A 21,360-nucleotide genomic window follows, 5' to 3' on the forward strand; every position below is an offset into this window, starting at 1 on the left:
TTTAAGGACCTTTTATTTGCTTTCTAGCTTTTAGCCTGTAAAGTTAACATTTTCAAGCTTTTCTCTGTAACTATGAGGGCTAGAAACTTATTTTTGAAATAAATAAATGAAATAAAAGCTGAGAGTCTCAAAAAATAACAGGACTCCAAGAGCTGGTATTTTAAGAAAAACATCAAATATCACAAATCTTGTGATTAAAATGGTGAGATTATGTCACTGTGTGTAGTCATGCATGTGCATACATTTTTGCAAGATCAGGACCTAAATAAATACTCAGCACCCAGTAAGGAGGTTTTCATCATACTCAACATCTTACCAGTTCAAGCGACTAAGAAGGAAATAAACAATATTTTGAACCACCACTGCTTTTAGAACAATTGTAGGAAAAGTTTTCAAATTAGATTATAAATGTTCATATGAACAATGGAATAATTAAATTATGAACTTAACAATTTAGTAAAGTGCAGGTGAGCATATAACCAGAGATCTACACTGTGAAAATTAACATTAATAGGATTTTAGTGATTTTGAGATAACTATTATTATAACCGTGAGTCAAATGGGGAGATGCATTTTTATCTTATTTAGATGACATCACATCTTAGATCTGAAATTTTTCTTTCACTCTTCTCCAACACTTTTATGTATGTGTATGTGAAGCTTTATTTACTGTTTAACCAACTGTTTAAAAGATTTATCTAAACATTCTCCCATTTATTTGTAACTTTTAAGAATACTTTGTGCACTACAAATTAAATTTAAACCTTCCCCAATCTACTTTCCTATTTTTTTCTTTAGTGCACATTTATTTAAAATAGATCTGCAATGTACAAACACATCTTGTTTTCCATCACTGATTTTGACAGAATTAAATTTTTATTGTGTTCTTCATAAAACTTAATTTATGAGATACATAGTTTTAAAGTTATAGTCAAAATACAATATCCTTTCATTACTGTATGACATTTGTTCCTTACTTAACATATTAGTCTGCCATTCTACATTGAAAGCTATAACAAACAATTGCATTACTTCTTGTGAAAATGTACCTTGGTAATGTTGCTAAAAGTATAGAAAAAAGCCTGCTGAAATGGTAAAACTACAATTTTTTTTTTCATTTATCACTTTATTTTGTACAAAAACATTTAAGTAGTTGCCAAAGCAGCTGCCTGGGTTCTCTGCACTGAAACTCTGGTAAGCAGTGATTGGCTTCCCCATCCAGTCAGTAGCTCCACCACCCAATGTGAGTCCTTCAAGCAAACTGCCAGTCAACAACAGTGGCTCTAACTCTACCATGGATGACTCAGGATGGCCTGATTAGCTCATTATTTTTGTTTAGGCAACTCGAGGCTGGCATCCCAAAAATCCATAGGTCCATATCATGCCATCTACATTTAAACCTGTGAATAAAAACAAAAGCCTGCAGCTGCCTTTAAAATGTCACTCAATTTACTGGAAAACTACAACTCTAGCAAAGCTTGTATAAGTTAATCATGGGCAGACACTCATTACAAAACTCACTAAGTAAAAGAGGCATGAGATGGCACCCTTGTGACAATGCCAGTCTTGGGAGCTAAGGATAATGAACAAACACTCATCACTGGAAAGATATGAAAAATAGGGTTGTGACACATTGCAAAGGTGTACTTGTACTACCACTGCCTGTGCTGTAAGCGTTAAAAATGGAAAAAGAAAGGACCTCAGTTTCTTGTCCTTTTGGAATGAAACCTTTCATGGGCACTATATTTACTTTAAAAAACAAATTATTCATATCATATAGCAGAATTTATGCAACATGAAGATCCCTCTTGTGAAATTGGTGATTTCTGGTACCAAAACCTTCAATTCTAGAGGAAAAAATTAGAGATGCAGATGTACACAAAGTGTCGAGTTCAGTCCTCAAATACATCTGTGTAACTCTCACTGAAGTCAATAGGCAAATCTTGAGAGTTTGCTATTAATATTAAGGAGACCAGGATTTGGCACACAGAAAATTATATGTGAATCTCTGATGGCAGAATATGATCCAAACACTGCAACAAGTACAATGCAAGATAACATATAAATAAGAATTCTATATTGGACGTACATCTTTCATCAGTCTTTTAAATTATTAAGTTATGATGTTTCTAAATACAGAGAGAAAGAAAATAGTGGGGTGTAAGGTGATTGTATCTGTGTTCACTCCATATTCCAACTACAGTACAGACCCGTTTACGGGTGAATCTGCTTAATGCACTGTAGCGCCATGCCTCCCAGCGCTACTTTAACATGCAAGACTTGTTAACACACGGTACACGAACTTGCTGTGAAGCGCTACAGATTTGCCCACTAACTCACTGAGCAGAAACTTGTTGTACGTCTTTACCGAAGGGGCAGCAATGTTAAAGTGCTGCTGCAGCAAAGGATCCTGCAGTGCCTTAAGGTCCCTGCCCCTTTCCCCCTTCCTCGGCTGCTGACGGGGGGGTGGGGCAAAGGGAGCAGCTGCCCTGGGGTTGGTGATTTAAAAAAGCCTGGGGCTCTGGACGGTGTTACCACAGCAATGGCGTCCGGCGCCCCGGGCCCTTTAAATTGCCACAGGAACCCCAGGTGGTGCGGACTAGGCGGCCTGGAAGGGCTGGCTGGGGGATGCTGACTCCTAGCCCCATCCCTTCCACCCAAGGTCACGTCTCTTCCGGGGGCCAGAGCCACCCCCGCCCCATACCGGTATGTGTCCTGAGTTGCTTTCTCCTCTGTGTAGTAATAATAATGTTTTTATTAGATTACACATTTGAATTAATATTCTTGCAAAGTGCCATTAACAGATAGGCCTGCAGTATTTGGGACGCTGTGAATATGTATGTAATCCTAGATAATTATACATGTATATATAGATATCTTAAGATATTTCAGCATCGCCCTCTTAACTCAGTCATGACGGCTTGACTCCCGACATCTGTGCGTAAACGGGTCTGTACTGTAAAACCAAAGAAATTAAACGCAAAAACCTATATGATTTTAATTAAACTGGTGTCAATTGGGTGCAGTTCTACTGATTTTAAAGTAGTACTCCAAAGTTATACTGGAGTACCTGAGGTCAGAATGTCATCTTTTGCCTCTTCTCTTCTTCTTACCATGACATTTTTATGCTGTGCACCACTGCTGGACCAGCTTATTACTTCCTTTGTATCACACAATACCCTCTTTTAACTTGAGTCCTCTTTTACTTAGCTTTCTTTGCTACTCTCCTTCTGAATGTTGCCAAGGCCTATCCATGAGCTGGATTATTCTATTGTTATTATATTGGTCTGAATCAGGATTCTTATATTTCATAAAGTCTACCAAGGGATCTTTTGGAAGGCAAACTAGCAAGTAGAAATCAAAACCATTTGTGATGAATCAAGTGTTAGCCCTTTGTACATTGATTTGTACTCTTTTCTATCATTTTGTTGTTCCTGATTATGACATTAATTTTTCCATTCTAATACTTTGAAGGGGTGTGCCAGACCACTCTTACAGTTTTATTGCTAAAATTTAAATCATGTTTTGTTTTGTTTTAAGGGATCTGGGGTTGGACTTCCCACACATTCCTTAGGACATTAGAAATTGTTTCTCCTGTATTCCTTCACACTGTGTATATAGTGGATTTGCTTGTGCTCAAACCACAGGCTTGTTCCTCTTCTCAATGACATCTGATTTACACTAGTGTAATTCCATTGACTTCAGTGGAGTCACTCTCAATTTACCTGGTGTAAATAAGAGAACAGGCCCCATATCTTCAGGCTGTTCTAGGATTTTGACAGCTCTTTCCCTGCTCCATGCTTCTATTGCAGCAATGTAGGAAAGAAGACGCTGTTAAAAATCATTTGCCTAGTTTAGCCAGTAAGTGTGAATCTATTATATTTATAGTGTCCAAGGAGACATGACAACACCATTTCTACATTAATGCTTTCTCTCTCTGTCTTCGTACTACCACACACTCTGGCAAGATATAGATTTTGTAGATGGGGGGCTTGAATGTTGAAGGATGAAAGTTGTAAAACATTGTGGTTTATATTATACAAAATGTAAATAATAGTAATAAAGAAAAGAATCAGGGAAGGCTCTACACTATAGCTGTGGATGAGATTTTCAGTCTTAATAGTTCTAAATTCACTTATGTTGTCTCAGTATCTTTCTGATATATTGTAATACCTGTAGAGCTATCCTTTATAGGGGAGCAATTAAAGTTCACTTATCCATTAGTCCTGTACTATTGGTAACACATTACACATCAGACACAGTATGTCATGAAAACAAGACACTGAGCAAGGAAATAAATTGATATATTGGAGACAGTCCAGAGAAGAGCTACGAGAATGATTAAAGGATCAGAAAACATGCTGCACACTGATAGACTCAAAGAGCTCATTCTAATTAGTTTAACAAAGAGAAGATTAACAGATGACTTGATTACAATCTGAAATAATCTATATGGGGAACAAATATTTAATAATGTACTCTTCAGTCTAGAAGAAAAAGGTATAACATAATCCAATGGCTGGACATTGAAGCTAGACAAATTCAGACTGGAAATAAGGTGTAAATTTTTGACAGTGAGGGTAATTTAATCACTGGAACAATTTACCAAGGGTTATGATAGATTCTCTATCACTGACAATATTTAAATCAAGACTGGATTTTTTCTCAAGGATATGCTCTAGGAATTCAGAAGTTCTATGGCCTGTGTTGTACAGGAGGGCAGACTAGATGATCACAATGGTCCCTTCTGGCTTTGGAATCCATGAATCGATGAAATCAGGAAAATTATATTTTTAAGTAGCACTGTCAAGCAATTAAAAAATTAATCACGATTAATCGCGGGATTAAAAAAATTAATCGTGATTAATCACGCTGTTAATAGAATTTATTTAAATATTTTTGGATGTTTTCTATATTTTCAAATATATTGATTTCAATTACAACACAGAATACAAAGTGTACAGTGCTCACTTTATATTTATTTTTTATTACAAATATTTGCACTGTAAAAAACAAAAAATAGTATTTTTCAATTCACCTCATACAAGTACTATTGTGTAATCTCTTTATCATGAAAGTTGAACTTACAAATGTAGAATTATGTACAAACAAATAACTGCATTCAAAAATAAAACAATGTAAAACTTTAGAGCCTGTAAGTCCCTCAGTCCTACTTCTTGTTCAGCCAATCGCTTAGAAAAACCAGTTTGGTTACAATTTGCAGGTGATAATGCTGCCCGCTTCTTGTTTACAGCATCACCTGAGAGCAAGAACAGGCATTTGCATGGCACTGTTGTAGCTGGCATTGCAAGATATTTACATGCCAGATGCGCTAAAGATTCGTGTCCTTTCATGCTTCAACCACCATTCCAGAGGACATGCATCCATGCTGATGACAGATTCTGCTCGATACCAATCTAAATCAGTGCGGAATGATCCATGTTCATTTTCATCAACTGAGTCAGATGCCACCTTTTCTTTTTTGGTGGTTCAGGTTCTCTAGTTTCTGCATGATTGTTGCTCTTTTAACACTTCCGAAAGCATGCTCTACACCTCATCTGTCTCAGATTTTGGATGGCACTTTAGATTCTTAAACCTTGGGTCGAGTGCTGTAGCTATTTTTAGAAATCTCACATTGGTACCTTCTTTGTGTTTTGTCAAATCTGCTGTGAAAGTGTTCTTAAAAAGAACATGTGCTGGGTCATCATCCGAGACTGCCGAGAAGATATCACCCAAGATATGAAATATATGGCAGAATTATGCTTTTGTTCCTTGAAGTTGTGTTGGTGAGGATGGTGCTTTGAGAAATTCTGTCTGCACAAGGCAAATGCACTCAGGATGACTGAAACAGCGCAGCTTATGCCTGCTGCAGAACAGTGCAATATGGGATCCTTTCTCCAGGCCCACAAGGGAGGTTGACCTCACCAATTGACAGGCCTTGGGGGTTCATTAAGTGCACTAGCCACATCTTCTTTTGTGCTCAGGAAGCGCTATCAGCAGTACAGTCCCTTTGTCATATATGAATGTACTGTGGGAAAAGACTCCCTATGTCATACAGTTCTAAAACACCCCAAAAGACTATCAAGAATCTATCTTTAGACTCAACATAAATGTAAAGAACTCTCTAGCTTATTGAACTCATTCACTCTGGCTGGACAATGCAATAGAATTCAATAAGGGCCAGATCTAATGCCCACTGAAATCAATAGAAAGACTACCACTGACTTAATTGGGCTTTGGATCAAGCCCTAATATTCTCCACCTCTACAGCAATCAGTGGGCCTTGTGTAAAACCTAATAGAGATATCTTAAGGCCTGTTTATTCTTTGTCCTCTCTCCCCCCTGCACTCCCCCCCAGCATCCTAGTTATGGATATGGAGGCTTATTTCTAAACCTTACATTGTGCTCAATTATGATTTCATTATGCCGACAAATGTCTACTCTGAGAAACATGGAGATCACAAAAGTCAATTCACACACAATCTAAATAACAATACAATGCAGGTCTCTGCAGGATAAAAGCTACTATATTAATTTAATACGAATAATAATTTCATTTTCATTAATAAACTCACTGTGCCTCCCCTGCCATAGACACGTATTTAAACAATTCTATTCTTGAGTATTCAATTAAAATATATCCTTTCCAGAAAACATGTAACCAAACACAGAGCAGTATTTCCTCACATGCTTCACAATGATCCAACATTTCTCTAACCTCTCTTCCTGTGTCCCCATGTATTTTGTAACCTCTGAGATGACCACATTAGCACAAAAGGAAGGAGAGGCCAACAAAATGACATTTGTGTAGGAAATGCATTTTCTGTGAAGTTAAAACTAAACTGTATAAAATGAGCAAACAAGTTACAATATTGTTTTTATGGTGAAGCTATTCACGATACAATTTTAAATTACATTTTGAGCTTAAACTGAGGCAGTTTGCACCACCTACTGGTATATATTGCTTACACTCAGTCTTGAAACATCTGTCCATGAAAAACCTTCTAAGAAACTAGTTACATTTGCCAGATCTTAAATAATCCTTACGATCTCAATTTCTTTCAGAAACCATTTCCTAAAACAAGCTATTTGGAAGCCAGATTTATTCATCTAACAAAATTAGTACATTGTACAGCTTGCTTCTGAAATACAGGAATGATTAAAACAATAATGCCAGCCAATGAGATACAAATGTAGGTTTTCAAAGGCACTCACTCTTGGCGTAACTCTGCTCCCATTTAAATCAGATTTTAATTGGAGTGAGTTAGGCCAATGCTGAGCACCACCTGTATATTAAAAGGAATACAGGAACCAATATATATTATCAGTTGTTAAATTAAAAGATTCAACTAGGCAACTAAAATTACAAGAGTCCTTAGCAAACAAGATAAGAAGTTTAACATGTTCCACAGTAGTTAAAAAAAGAGAAATCACCCATTTAAAATATGATAGTTTTATATTACTCAATTATCATCATCATCATTAAACATGGGTTAATTCCAGCCAGGTAATGGAAACACAAAATATTCATTTAGGTTCTTTTCCATTACAAAATAAATACATAAATTAAAATAAATTTTCTACATGTCATAGCCAAAAAAAGGCAAAAAATACATTTGCTCACTAGTTCCCCTAGCAATTAAACATCTAATTAGACAAAGAGATATCAAGATAGGTATTAGATATTTCTTTCTTTCACTGATACTTCAGAAGTCTATTAAATCCTCCTCAGTAAATCCTTGGGGAATTGTACTAGTGAACAAATGTAGCAAACTTGTCATTAGTTGGCTCTGTCTGCTGAAAACAGCCCCTTGAGATCGCAGGGCACAAATCAGACTACAAGGAAAGAGCTGTCAATGAGAAATTCAAGGTAATAAATGGTGAAATTGTCAGATGACAGTGGGATATAATCTGTAGCATCTCTCTCTGGAAAGAATCTGTATAAACAGTGGGATCACTTCATCTTGTTGCCCCTCACCCACTCTGAGGTGGACATGGCAGCCATTTTCTTTTGTTTAGCAACACTTCACAATAATTTTTGTGAAGGGAAGTGAAGAATAACAGTTAGCTGAATACTAGGGCTGCTTTGCCCATTTTACAGACAGAGAAAGGAGGCATAGAGAGGTGAAGTATTTGCTAAAGGTCACACAGTGAGTTTTGGCACAACTGTAGGTAGAACCCAGAAGTCCTAACTAATCTAGACACTAGACAACACTTCTTATAAACTGCTCAGAGAATGACATTTGCATTTTAGATTATGCTGGCTTGTTTTATGAAATGTGGACAGGTTAGTCTAACTTTAAAGGGAATTAAATGCCATGGTGGCAAATGCAGCAAGAAAAAAACGACACTAAATATGAACGGTTCGGAGCATCGCAAGCCATTTGTTGCAGGCAAGTACAAATGTCCAGATCCTCAAAGGTATTTAGACAGGTAACTACCATTTATTTTAATGAGAGTTGCATGCCTAAATACCTTCGAGATTCTGGGCCAAAGCTCCTGGTGCTTTCATATTCTACATCTCATCTTACTAATTAGCTAACAAAAGAACACACATGGATAGTGAGATGGATGAATAACAACTGCATTAACTAAAGAGAAAATGTAAATAAAAGTGCAAAAATCTGTCATTTGTAGTTAACTACCTAAGCTCATCCAGGTTTCAAAAAGCTGTCATTCAATTTTAAATTATACTACCAAACATACCTCCAGGCTTTAGTCCTCAACACAAGTTAAACTGACTAGTCAGAGTACTGTAAGCATCTGCTAAAGAATGACTGGTAACTACAGATCAAAGCAATAATTTGGATTACATTAGTCTTAATATTAAGGAAGCTCATGGAGATAGCTTACTGTAAGAACATAAGAATAGCTATATTGGGTCAGACCAATACACCATCTAGCCCAGGGGTGGACAAACTACGGCCCGTGGGCCGCATCCGGCCCGCCAGCTATTTTAATCTGGCCCTTGAGCTACCGCTGGGGAGTGGGGTCTGAGGCTTGCCAGGCTCCACGCGGCTCCCAGAAGCAGTGGCATGGCCTCTCTCTGGCTCCTACGCATAGGGGCAGCCAGGGGTCTCTGCTTCGCACACTGCCCCCACCCCAAATGCCACCCCCGCAGCGCCCATTGGCCAATGGGAGCTGCAGGGACGATGCCTGTGGACAGGGATATGCAGAATTGCCTGGCTGCACCCCCACGTACGAGCTGGAGAAGGGACATGCTGCTGCTCCTGGGAGCTGCATGAGGTAAGTGCTGCCCAGAGTCTGCACCCCCTAGCTTCCCCCTGTGCCCCAACCCCCTGATCCCCTCCCGCCCTCCAAGCCCCAGCCCGGAGCACCTTCCTACACATCAAACTCATTTCCAGCCCCACCCCAGAGCTCGCACCCCCAGCTGGATCCCTCACCCTCTCCCACACACCAACCCCAATTTTGTGAGCATTCATGGCCCACCACACAATTTCTATTTCCAGATGTGGCCCTCGGGCCAAAAAGTGTGCCCATCCCTGATCTAGCCCAATATACTGTCTTCCATTAGTAGCCGGTGCCAGATATTTCAGAAGGAATGACCTGAACAGGGCAATTATCAAATGATCCATCCCTTGTTGTCCAGTCCCTGCCCCTGGCCGCCAGAGGTTTAAGAAGACTCAGAGCATGGGGTTGTATCTCTAACCATCCTGGCTAGTAGCCATTGATGGACCTACCCTCCATTAACTTATCTAATTCTTTTTTGAACCCAGTTATACTTTTGGCCTTAACATCACCCCCATCAATGAGTTCAAGAAGTATTTATTTTTGTTTGTTTTAAACCTCCTGCCTATTAATTTTATTGGGCAACACCTGGTTCTTTATATGTGAAGGGGTAAATAACACTCCCCTCTTCACTTTCTCCATACCATTCATGATTTTATAGCCATCATATCCCCCCCTTAGTCAGCTCTTTTCTAAACTGAACAGTCCCAGTCTTTTTAAACTCACCTCATACAGCAGCTGTTCCATACCCCAGTTTGTGTTGCCCCCTTCTCTGTACTTTCCCCAGTTCTAATCTAGCTCTGGCTGGCTGGGACGACCAGAACGCCACACAGTACTCAAACTGTGGGCATACCATGGATTTATGCTATTTTCTTACTGTCTATCCCGTTCCTAAGGAGCCCTAACATTCGCTCAGCTTTTCGGGTGGCTGCTGCACTCTGCATGGGCGCCAGTTCCACGTGCCCCAACATGCAGCAGATTCATGCCTGTTAATTGTATGAGGGTCACAGGCACGGCCATGAAACAATCCGCCCCCGGCTGTGGAGCCTTAGCTGGAGCCAGGGGCGGCTCTAGGAATTGCGCATCCCCAAGCAGTGGGGCACGCCGCCGGGGGCGCTCTGGCGGTCGCCGGTCCCGCGGCTCCGGTGGACCTCCTGCAGACATGCCCCGGAGCCGCGGGACCAGCGGACCCTCCGCAGGCACGTCTGCAGGAGGTCCCCCGGAGCCCCCTGCCGCCCTCCCGCGGCACGCCGCCCCAAGCACGCGCTTAGCGCGCTGGGGTCTGGAGCCCCCAAGAGCGGCGCGCGGACATGCCCGGCCCGAGACGCACGTGCCCAAGCACGTCTGCGAGCCGCGAGCGTGCACAAGGGCAGCGGCAGCACCTGTAGCCAACCGCTCTCGGCAAGTCCCGCGAGAAGGAGCCTTCTCCGCGAGACTTCCGTTCTCCCCTTCCCCTCCACTGCTCGCGCTGCTGGCGGCAGCCGCGGTCTCACGCTCCTTCCGGTTTTGCGGCAGCCTGCGCCCGCCGGGGCCGGGCTGACTGCGAGGCCAGAGCCAATGGAGGGCCCGGGGCCCCCCGCGCCCCGGGGAGCCTGTGCCGAGGCGGGCTCCGCCGCGGGAAGCGACGTAGGGGGGCCCGGCCCGCTGACGGGAGACCCAGAGGAGCTGAAGCAGGTGAGCGGCAGCCTCCCCTGCTGGGAGCTCGCGCTTCGGTGGGGCCCGGTCCGCTTGTGGGCTCCGCTCCCGCACCCCCTCACACGGTGTCCTAGAGCCGGGGTGCCCGCGCCTCTCCCCCGTCTACACACACGCCGGGGCGTCTGCCCTGCGGACTCACACCTAGGCTCTGTCCGTAGCCGGGTATCCCCCTGAGGTGCGCGGGAGGGGGGCCGGCAAGCCGGGGGCATGGCCACCCGCGCCGTCTGCCAGCATGCGGCCCGCTTGGCACCTGTCACTCAGGCACACTGACATGGTGGCAGTTCCCCATTGTCTCGGTGCCTGTCAGCCTTCAACTCTCCATACCTACAGTTACAAGGAGTGCGCCGTGAAGTGACTGGCTCGCTCCACCCCTGGGTTTTCTTTTGACACGTGGAGTGGGCTGCCACTTAGGGATAGTGTACACTAAAGGCTGTGCAGCTGCACTGATGCAACTGTGCCACTCTAATGCATTGGTGAAGACGCTGTATGCTGTCAGGGGAGAGGAGGCTTATTCACACTCCTGCGGGGCACAAGTTATACCAACATAAGTGGTAGTGTGCACAAGCCCTAAGTGTAAAGTAGGGAAGAGGAGCATGGTCTGAGCACAGCCCTGGATGCCTGGCACACTCAAATTCATTCTAGACACAGACCCTCTCTGACTTTGGGAAACAGACTTAATCACTCGTTTTCCTTTCCCTGTCTTGAAGAAGGGGAAACAAATATGGGCCTACTCCAGAGGAGTTGCTAGGAATATATTTCTCTAGGATGAGGGAGTGCTTGTAAAGTACTTTGATAAAAAGTACTAAATTTAGATAAAATAGAGATCTGTTTATCTTGTCAACATTGCGCCTTGCAATGATCACTACTGAGTTCAATTTCTTTCACTGGATTCTGCTTCACAGAGGTGACCTGATTTCAGGGTAAACACATAAAGGTGCCTTTTTAAACGTTGGCAATTATTAATAAGTGTTCTGTATGCAATTATGGAGGGTTCATTAGCCATCCTCTTTCAGTGTAACTCATAACACCACACATCTAGCTTCAGTTTCTCTTCTGTCACAGTAGGAATGGCTTCTAGAGAACTCCCCTTAGGTACAATTCAGTCAGTTTAGTAGGTGGGGTGCATTGCTGCCGACACTGCAGTTTGACACCTGTCACACCTTGTATTTAGCTGTGATACTCTGAGTGCCTTTTCCAGACCTGTAGAAGAACTCTGTATAGCTTGAAAGCTTGTTTCTTTCACCAACAGACATTGAGCCAATAAAAGATACTACCTCACTCTCCCCCTGTCCTTGGACCAACACAGCTAAAACAACACAGCAAACATGTAGTAAACTGACATACCCTGTGAGGATAATGATGAACTGCTACCACAATGCAAACTTCCTAGTATGCCAAATTACTCTGTGTAGTGCTGTGGTGCCTGAGCTTCAGGGGAAAGAAGAGCTCTCCAGAGCCACTGTTGGGATCTTTTTCAATAAAGAAACCAGCATAGCCTTAAATTCTCTCTTTTCTCTTCAAACCATTTCCCCTTCTTGCCTGCCTTCATTCTCCTTGCTCTGACTTCCCCACTTCCTCCCCCGCCAAAAAAAAAAAAAAAATCCTACTCTCCTTAATATTTCTTTGGTATTTTAATGCAACAGCCGAAACTGGGGTTTGAGGCATAGCTATTGAATCTTTGTTGCATTTAGCCATACTGTAACTGTTGGTATCTATGCTTGTGTGCCCCATTGGGTTGCAAAGCCAAGCCCTCTGAAAATAGTAATTAGAAATGAAATATAGGGGTCCCTCTGGTCTCACTAAACTCAGGGTTGCTAACCTTTCTTATAAAAAGGAATATTACAAATGTGTGGCTCTACAAGATAATCAGTTTTTATTATTTATTTACTATGCACCGAGAGTATTTGGTTCTGTACAAGACCAATAAAAATAGCCTTGTTAAATTAGGATTTCAGCTGCTAGTATAGCTTAATTAGTGCAGATCCTTAGAGTAGATCTGATCTGGGGAAGTTTGCTTCAGTTTCAAATTAAAGTAAACTGTACCAGTGTAAACTATCTAGAGTAGGGGTTTGCCTGGTGCAGCTACACTAGTGTCAGAAATCCCAGTGTAGACGAGATGAAAATTCTTTTAGACGATTGCCTCAGGGCAGTTTCATCTTTGTTGTCACATAAGAGATTACTGGTTACTTTTGCTATGCATGACTGTTGCATATTTAGACTTTACACCTATTGTATGCAGCATTGGCAAACTAGAAGCTCTAGTAAAGAGACCTACAGGGACAGGCCCCAGTTCAGGTCTTTTGGGGGTCTGCTTGGACTTAAGGGTCTGTTCACTCAGATTCATTTGCAGAATCAGGACCTTTCCTACACAAAACATGCACATTACTGCTACAAAGAAGTAACCTCTGGGGTAGAGAATAAGCAACTGGCACATTGCAAAACAGCTGAACACCAGAAGGAGGGCTTGTTTCAGCTTTCTATGTGGTAATACTTAAAATACATTTATGTTACTGTTTGTTTTTTCTTATTCTGATGTTCAGATGTTATGCGATATGCTGATACAGGTTGGTTACTACTAATCTTGTGGGAATGATGCATATTGTGCATATAGGTATAAAACACCTTGGGAGGCACTAATATATGACATACATATATGACAATGAAAGACACTAATATAAGCAGAGCACATAGCTGCACATGTACTTAATTAAGGTTGTTTGACTTGTAATACACTGTCTTCAATTGTGTTAGTAATAGTATATTTACACTAGGACTGAGGTACAGTAGTTAAATGTAATTATAAACCCTTATTTATGTCAGCACATAATGCTTTTCACTAAATGAGATCAGTATTCTGCAGTGTGTTTTCTTAATTTAAATCATACAAAGATTTATAAAGCATTTACTTCATTTTACACTCTGGTAAGGTCTACTGACTTCAGTAGCATTTCTCCCAGTACATACAGTTAAGCATATGCTTAAGAATACTACTGGAGTCAGTGGAACTCATCACAATGTGTGAAGTTAAATGTGTAAATCTTTACAGGATTAGGCCTTAATTAAGTTGGGTAGAAAATGGCCTGATGTTAATTGTATTTCTAGCATAGTCAGTTAATGGAATTGAACTGACATCAAGTAAAGTCTAGTAACTTTTTAAGAAACTAATTTATGAATGAAGGACTCTAATTTCTGTTCTGCAAACTAGGGATCAGTGTTATTTCTTGGAGGTAACGAAGTAAAAAGCAGTGCTGTGGTGAAATACTCATCTGCCCCACCACAAGCAGCATTTGCCCGTCTTCAAGAGAAGACTGATTTGAAACTTCCACCTGCCAATTGGTTACGTGAAAGTGCCAAACTGGGACCAGCAGGAACAACCATTCTTGGCAACAGCAAGAAGAGCAAACTATTTTCAAGGTAACACTGACATCACTACAAATTGTCCTATTCTCTATTATCCCTTCTGTTTCTCCTTCTTTCTCTGTCTTTGCACTCTCCTTTGCCTTCCCTCACCCAATATGCTCTAATCCCTCTTGCTTAGGAGGTGATTAAGAATTCCAGTTATGATGGTAGATTTTGCGATGTGTATACTGGCAACTGGACTGAGACAATCAAACTCACTTCATGTTGACTACAGACATGCAGTTGGATGGTATCAGTTGGTCAGGCTAGATTGACTGAGTAGTAATAGGAATTCTGCTCTTTGATCACATAAGGAAAAAGAATAATATTCTGAAACAAATTTGTAGCCTCCTGACCGTTGGTCAGGAATTGGCTGACAGCTTGGAAATTCAGCAATAGGAATTGACACATTTATGGACATTTTGTTGCCATGCCTACAATAAATGTATGTTTTAAAAGTAAAAAGAGGTGGCAAATACCTAAGAAAAATAATTAGGAAAACATGGTGGTTTGATATTTTGGAAATTGGACAAGGAAAGTTCAGCAATGAAAAAAATGTCTCTTGTATCACAGCCAGTGTCAAGTCTGGGATGATCTGCTGAACGCGTGCAAGTCACTCAAAGCAGATAGGCATGTAGGATGAAAATCACACAGGGCTCACACCTATTAAATTGCCAAATTAGGGCTCAAGTGGCGCATAACTCTTGTGGACCCTTTGTGCAGCAGGGAATTTTACCTCTAATCTTTAAAAAACATTAAACAATGGGCAGAATTAATACATATGTTTTGATTAGGTAGACTAGTGAATTCCTATCTTTACTTTCTTTACCTGTTTTATTTTGGAATTGTTCACAGATGGAAATGCACAAACTTCCAAGGGAAACACCAAATTCTAGTAGTTAAAGCACCAGTTCAGGGCTGTGTGAATGTATCTGGTCACATTGAGATGAATACGCCATCTAGCTTAATTTGAAAAAGTGGTCTACATAGGAAACTCTTCTTTGAATTACATGCAACTTGGAGAGATACAGGTTTTAAATAAAGCAGACAAACAGTAAGGATGTTGTGTTTATTAAAATTAAGCTGTTCTGTTACTGAGTCATTTTCCATAAAACTTATTTAAGTTTTAAAAATTATAAAATAGTCAACATTATCTTAAGAGCTAAGCCTCTTAAACAGGGCTTAGCTCCTCCAGATTTAATCACTTAAAAGAACACAAACTTTTGGAAAATGAATGTTTATTCCCTTCTGGCAAATAACCACTTTTCATGATATGCTAATACCTTTATTGCAACTCGCCTCCTTTCCGTTACAAAACAAATAAAGCATCTTGTGTAGTTGCCCTTATCTCTCTAAAACATTGTGTTTTGTAATGACTGAAAACTGGATTTCAAGAACAATTTAAAGATGGCTTCAAAGAAACAACTTGTAACTTCAAAATGATTTTGTGGCATTTAAAGCTCAGATCCTATTGTACTTTGTAATGGCTCTGTAGATTCTCTTTGTTTTTTTTTAATATATGAAAGAATGGGTTTTCTTAAAGAAGCACTAGGTACTTTGGAACAAGCAGTTATGTTTTAAATGTCAAAATGCAATGGTTTAAACTTCTAATTTTTTTTAAATAGCTTTGGCATGGCATATGACTTCATTGACTCAGTTGGAAATGATGTGGATGTTGTGTCCGATTCTGAGGTATGTGCAGTTTATAGTTCAATAATTCTTCAGTTTTGTAATTGTATTTTGATTATGGCTTATGCTACAGTGACTTTGTTTTATTTAGTAATCTTTTATTTAGTTAAATTATTTAAGAAAACCTTATTTCACTTTGGCCATTTGCTTACAGTTTAAAGGAAGTTGGTTGTGACAATTGAATGAATAAAATACAAATAGCTTCAGGTTTTTATTTGCAGCGTACAATTGCTGTCTGGAGTTCCTCTCTTCCAATTCCAGCCTAGATCCTCTCCAATCTGGTTTCCCCCTCTTGCACTCAACATAAGAATGGCCATACTAGGTCAGACCAATGGTCCATCTAGCCCAGTATCCTGTCTTCCAACAGTGGCCAATGCTAGATGTTTCAAAGGGAATGAATAGAACAGAGCAATGTCAAGTGATCCATCCCCTGTCATCCACTCCTAGTTTCTGGCAATCAGAGGTTTAGGGACACCCAGAGCATTGGGTTGGATCCCTGATCATCTTGGCTAATAGGTCCATGAGTGACTATCTTTCATGAACTTATCTAATTCATTTTTGAATCCAGTTATAGTTTTGGCCTTAACAACTGCTTGCAATTTGTTCCACAGGTTACCTGTGCATTATGTGAAGAATTACTTCATTTTGTTTGTCTGAAACCTGTTGCCTGTTAATTTCATTGGGTGACCACTTACTGAAACTGTCCTTGCCAAAGTCGTTAATTGTTGTGCGTATTGTAATTGTAGCCATGTTGGTCTCAGGATATTAGAGAGACAAGGTGGGTGAAGTAATACCTTTTATTGGACCACCTTGTGTGTCTAAAGTCACTGATGACTTTTTTCTTAGCCAAAGCTCAGAAGCAATACTACATCCTCAGCCTTCTTGACCTGTCAGCCACTTTCAGCATTGTCAACCATGCTCCTCTCTTTGAAATCTTGTCTTTTGTGATTCTGTCCTCTCATGGTTCTGTTCCTACTTCTCTCATTACTTCTTCAGCATGTTCTCTGGAGGATACTCCTCTCCCCCCCAACAACTTTCTATGGGGGTTGCACAGGGATCTGTCCTTGGTCTCGTTCTCTTCTCTTTCTACACCTTATCTCTGGGTAATTTCACCTTCAAACAAATTCAACTCTCATCTCTATGCTGACAATTCTGAGATCTACCTCTGTACTCCAGACCTGTCTCCTTCTGTCCAATCTAAAAATCTTGGTGTGTCTCTCTGACATCTCCTCATGGATGTCTAGCTATGGGCTCAAGTTCAAAGCAGCTAAAACAGAGTTCTTAATCTTCCCCTTCCAACTCTCATTTTTCAATCACTGTGGACATCAGCTCCATTCTGCCTGTCATTTAGGCTCTTGAACTGGGTGTCTGCTTCTACTTGGGCCTCCTTGTAGGTCCTGACATCCAGGCTATATCTAAATCTTAGAGATGTCAGACTGAAAAAATCTGCACTGTACAGACTCTCCTATCCATCTACAATTAAATTCTGGTCTAGGTTCTAATCATTTCAATTAATTCATCATCCTTCTCTCTAGTCTTGCTCTCATCCATTGAGAATGCTGCTGCAAAGGTAATTTTTCTATCCATGCTTTGACCATGTCATTCCTTCACTGGCTCCTGCTTCTCTATCAAATCAGACATAAGCTGCTTGTCTTTGCTTTCAAGGTCCTTCATGGCCTATCCCCTCTGTTTTATCTCTTATTCACTCCTGAGATGTTGACTCCAGCCTCTGATCCCCACCCCATGATGCCATCATCTGCCATTTGTTAAAGTTTCAAACAAGCATCTTTCTCCCAACCATGGAGGAGGTGCTTGAGAGATAGTTTTGCAGATGTTTACAAGTAGCTAATACATCATCATCATCCTTAAAAACCCTACTTAAAACTTTCCTTTTCTGTGAAACCTGCTAAACACTTGATGATGGCTAGATTGCTGAGACCACTGCTCATCATGATATCAATTTTGTCTTATTTCTTCCTTTTACTCTGTCTGTTGGTTTGTATCCATCGGTTGTCTCCTGTCCTATGCTTAGATTGTAAGCTTCTTGGTGCTTTTTTGTTCTGTTTGTATAGTGCCTACACAATGGTGTCATGATCCAAGACTAGGACCCCTGGGCCCTGTGGTAATACACACATTAAGTAGAATCTCTGCAGTTGAATTAGTAGCATACTGAGTAGTAATATCTTGAGTGCTGACAGCTGATATCAAAGGCTTGGTTTTTTTCCCCCCAGATATACTACTTCTATAGGAATGGGCACTGCTTAAACTAATGATGAGCACATACATTTGCTATTACAATTTAATTGGCAAGCAGTGACAACTTCCACTTGCAGTGTAAATTAGAATCCAGTTGCTTAATGATCCACTCTGACTGACTGTACTAGTTTGAAGAGAGATTTTCTGGCAGTGATTTAACTTTATAGGCAAGCAATCCTGATCTTTAGTGCTTGATCACACCGGCTGCTGCAGTCTTAGTTGCTGGCCCAGAGGCCGCCTGAGCAGCTCCTGGGCCGGCTGCGCCGGCTGCTGCTAGGGCAGTTTCGGGCCCCTGGCATCAGCAATAGGAGTTTGGGTGTGGGAGGGGGTGAGGGCTCTGGGTGGCGCTTACATCGCGGGGGGGCTCCCCAGAAGCAGCGACATCCCTCGGCTCCTAGGTGGAGGCGTGGCCAGTGGCTCTGCATGCTGCCTCCTGCCTGCAAGCACTGCCCCCACGGCTCCCATTGGCCATGGTTTCTGGCCAATGGGAGCTGCGGAGTGGGCACTCAGGGTGGAGGCAGTGCGCAGAGCTGCCTAGCCATGCCTCTGCCTGGGGCCCCCCGAGCACCCACGGCACCCCTGGGCCATCCCCCCTCCTCCCCAAAATTTAGTCCAGAGTGTATAGTCAAAGTCATGAACAGGTCATGGGCCTGAATTTTTGTTTACTGCCCTTGCCCTGTCCACGACTTTGACTAAAAATACCCATGACTAAAATGTAGCCTTATTGATACACCATGCTGCCACAATGGGTTACTTCCTCATAGGGGACTATTAGAGCTACAGCTAAAATCAAAAGCGGCAAGGCTTGGCCAGAGGAGCAAGAGGAAGGGGAGGAAAGCCAGAGGGAGAAACACAGAAGGTGGAAAATGGAGGCGGAGTTACAAGATGGTCTTTTTACCTTCAGAAATGGTGCCTTTTGTTACCTGTCAGATAAGAAAGAAGGCTTTCTGAAAACCTAGTTGAGGCATACTTGGTTCAGGAGTGTTAGATGGCTGAAGGAAGGTATTTTAAAAAAAAACAAAAAAAAAAAAGACTTGTCCTTCTTTTAAAAAAAAAAAAAATTACTATTTTTTCCCACTCACGATAGATGGTTCTTTGTTTTGTTTGTTTGCTAAACACTCTAATTACTAATCTTCTCTTATATTCCCCACAATTACATTGAATTATAACTTTTCTGTTTTGTCTTTTTTGCAAGAACATTAAAAAACTTCTGAAGATACCGTACAGCAAGTCACATGTGAGCATGGCAGTACACCGTGTTGGACGAACCCTTTTACTGGATGAGCTAGATATTCAGGAGCTCTTCATGAGATCATCTCAGGTTAACCATTTGTTTTGTTAAAGTCTTTGGCCATGTGGCATATATGTATTTCAAGTGCAGTGTTGTCAGCACAAAGGTATAGCAAATGTAGCAAAATTGCTGAGAATTATATACAAAGACCAAAAGATGTTCACAAAACACTTAGTTATTGTGGATTCTCTCTGGTTGCTATAGAACTACACGTTGCACTAGCAGATCAGACATCTTTTTAACTGAGGGCATTGTATGCTTAAAATATCCCTTCTCACCTTTTCATTTAATGTCTTTGATATTGCTGGACAGTTTTACAAATCTATTACTCAGTCTTTTAACACTGCATGAAACTATAATCTGTTTTTTGAAGAGTAGATTTCACTGAAATATGTTAAGTGTAACGGAGTTCTGACATCAGAGGTCAGGGCACTGTTGTGAAAACTTATATCTTTTAACAGATTTTCTTTTATTTTGTGCCATTTCATGTTGGATGGGTATACTGTATCTGCTAAATGCTTAACTTAGATTCTTTTATTCATGTGTTATTTCACATTAATTTCATGCTTATTTATGCTGCTTAGACAGGGGACTGGACGTGGCTAAAAGAGTTCTATCAAAGACTAATAGATCAGAAGTGGCAAAGAAAGAAGAAGAGTAAAGAACACTGGTATCAGAAGGCGATACTTTCCAAGTTTTTATATTACAGGTGGCTTGATTATATTAATTTTATTTGCATAACTTGTGAGTTCTACCCAGTTTACTTTTCTCTTGTTCATTATATTGAAATAAAAGTTTAAAAATATGAAATTGCCTCTTTATCCTAAAACAAAATCCAGAAAGGATGTAGTTTTTAAGAATATAACACTGATGCAAGTAATTTCTTTATTTAAAATATTTTTAGTATCTAAGCATGATTTAGCAGAAAACACATTGCAGTACTGCTCTCTCGGAAAAACACATAATTTTCAAGGATTTTTAATATGATCCTAGACACCCGTCTTTCTGCTCTAACCGATGAATTTACAAGATGGGTATTGCTGAGTAGTTTTATAACTAAATCAGCATTTGTCTGTCTCTTTTTTGTGAAAATAAAATGCAGTAAATATTGGTTAGATATTAAATAATCTCTTTGCATTTGTCTTTTTGTCAGCATTAATGGTGATGGAGCTGCTCAGCCAGTTCCTTCCACTGCAGAACAGCATCATGAAGATCCAGCTCCTGATGAGAGTGATGAAGCAGGAAGGGCTTCCTGGCCAGCCCCTTTTGAAATGCCTTCTTCAGTATCTGAAGATCCAGGTTCTTCTAATCAGGTTAGTATGGATTAAATCTTAATAGACCTTAATTTTTATAGGAAAGAGGTATTTGGTGCCTAACATAAGCTATAAAACTGTAGTAGTAAAGAGTCCTCCTTTTATCCAAAGAAGCAGAATCTAACCTATAGAAGTAGCCTTGCTCAGCTAGACTCTAAAAGCACCATTTTTGACTTCCTTGAGCAGTATTATATGATACCTAATGCTTTGAGCTGTATACAGATAGACATCAAAAACTAAGTTTTGCCTATAGTTGATTTTCCTTAAATAGGATTAATGTGTTTTCTATATATAATTCTAATGTTGGGTTTTCATTCCAGAATGAACAGTTGCCCTCCATTTGTGGCTCCATTTTAGTATACTTGATAATAAAAAACTGGAATACATTTATATGTCTGTATTTTTAACTTGAATGTCCTGCCTGCTCCTAGAAAACAGAAGTATGGGAGAGTCTGAAAAAAGTGATTT

At 40.6% G+C, this 21,360-nt stretch overlaps 1 protein-coding gene across 4 annotated transcripts in view; it reads left to right on the top strand.

The window, feature by feature from the left end:
• Window positions 1–10,689: 10,689 nt before the first annotated feature.
• Window positions 10,690–21,360, top strand: part of EDRF1 (erythroid differentiation regulatory factor 1) — a 47,336-nt gene continuing 36,665 nt past the window's right edge. For 2 of the 4 annotated variants that reach the window (XM_039480971.1, XM_039480973.1), the window contains exons 1-6: window positions 10,691–10,923; window positions 14,150–14,358; window positions 15,969–16,035; window positions 19,484–19,609; window positions 20,164–20,288; window positions 20,733–20,892. In XM_039480971.1, coding sequence (XP_039336905.1) covers window positions 10,807–10,923; window positions 14,150–14,358; window positions 15,969–16,035; window positions 19,484–19,609; window positions 20,164–20,288; window positions 20,733–20,892 — 804 coding nt within the window. In that variant the 5' untranslated portion in view covers window positions 10,691–10,806. Of the gene's footprint in view, window positions 10,924–14,149; window positions 14,359–15,968; window positions 16,036–19,483; window positions 19,610–20,163; window positions 20,289–20,732; window positions 20,893–21,360 lie in introns of all 4 variants that reach the window. The other 2 variants (XM_039480974.1, XM_039480972.1) reach the window with 2 other exon arrangements.

Source organism: Mauremys reevesii, linkage group 7, assembly GCF_016161935.1.
Source record: "Mauremys reevesii isolate NIE-2019 linkage group 7, ASM1616193v1, whole genome shotgun sequence".
NCBI lineage: Eukaryota > Metazoa > Chordata > Testudines > Geoemydidae > Mauremys > Mauremys reevesii.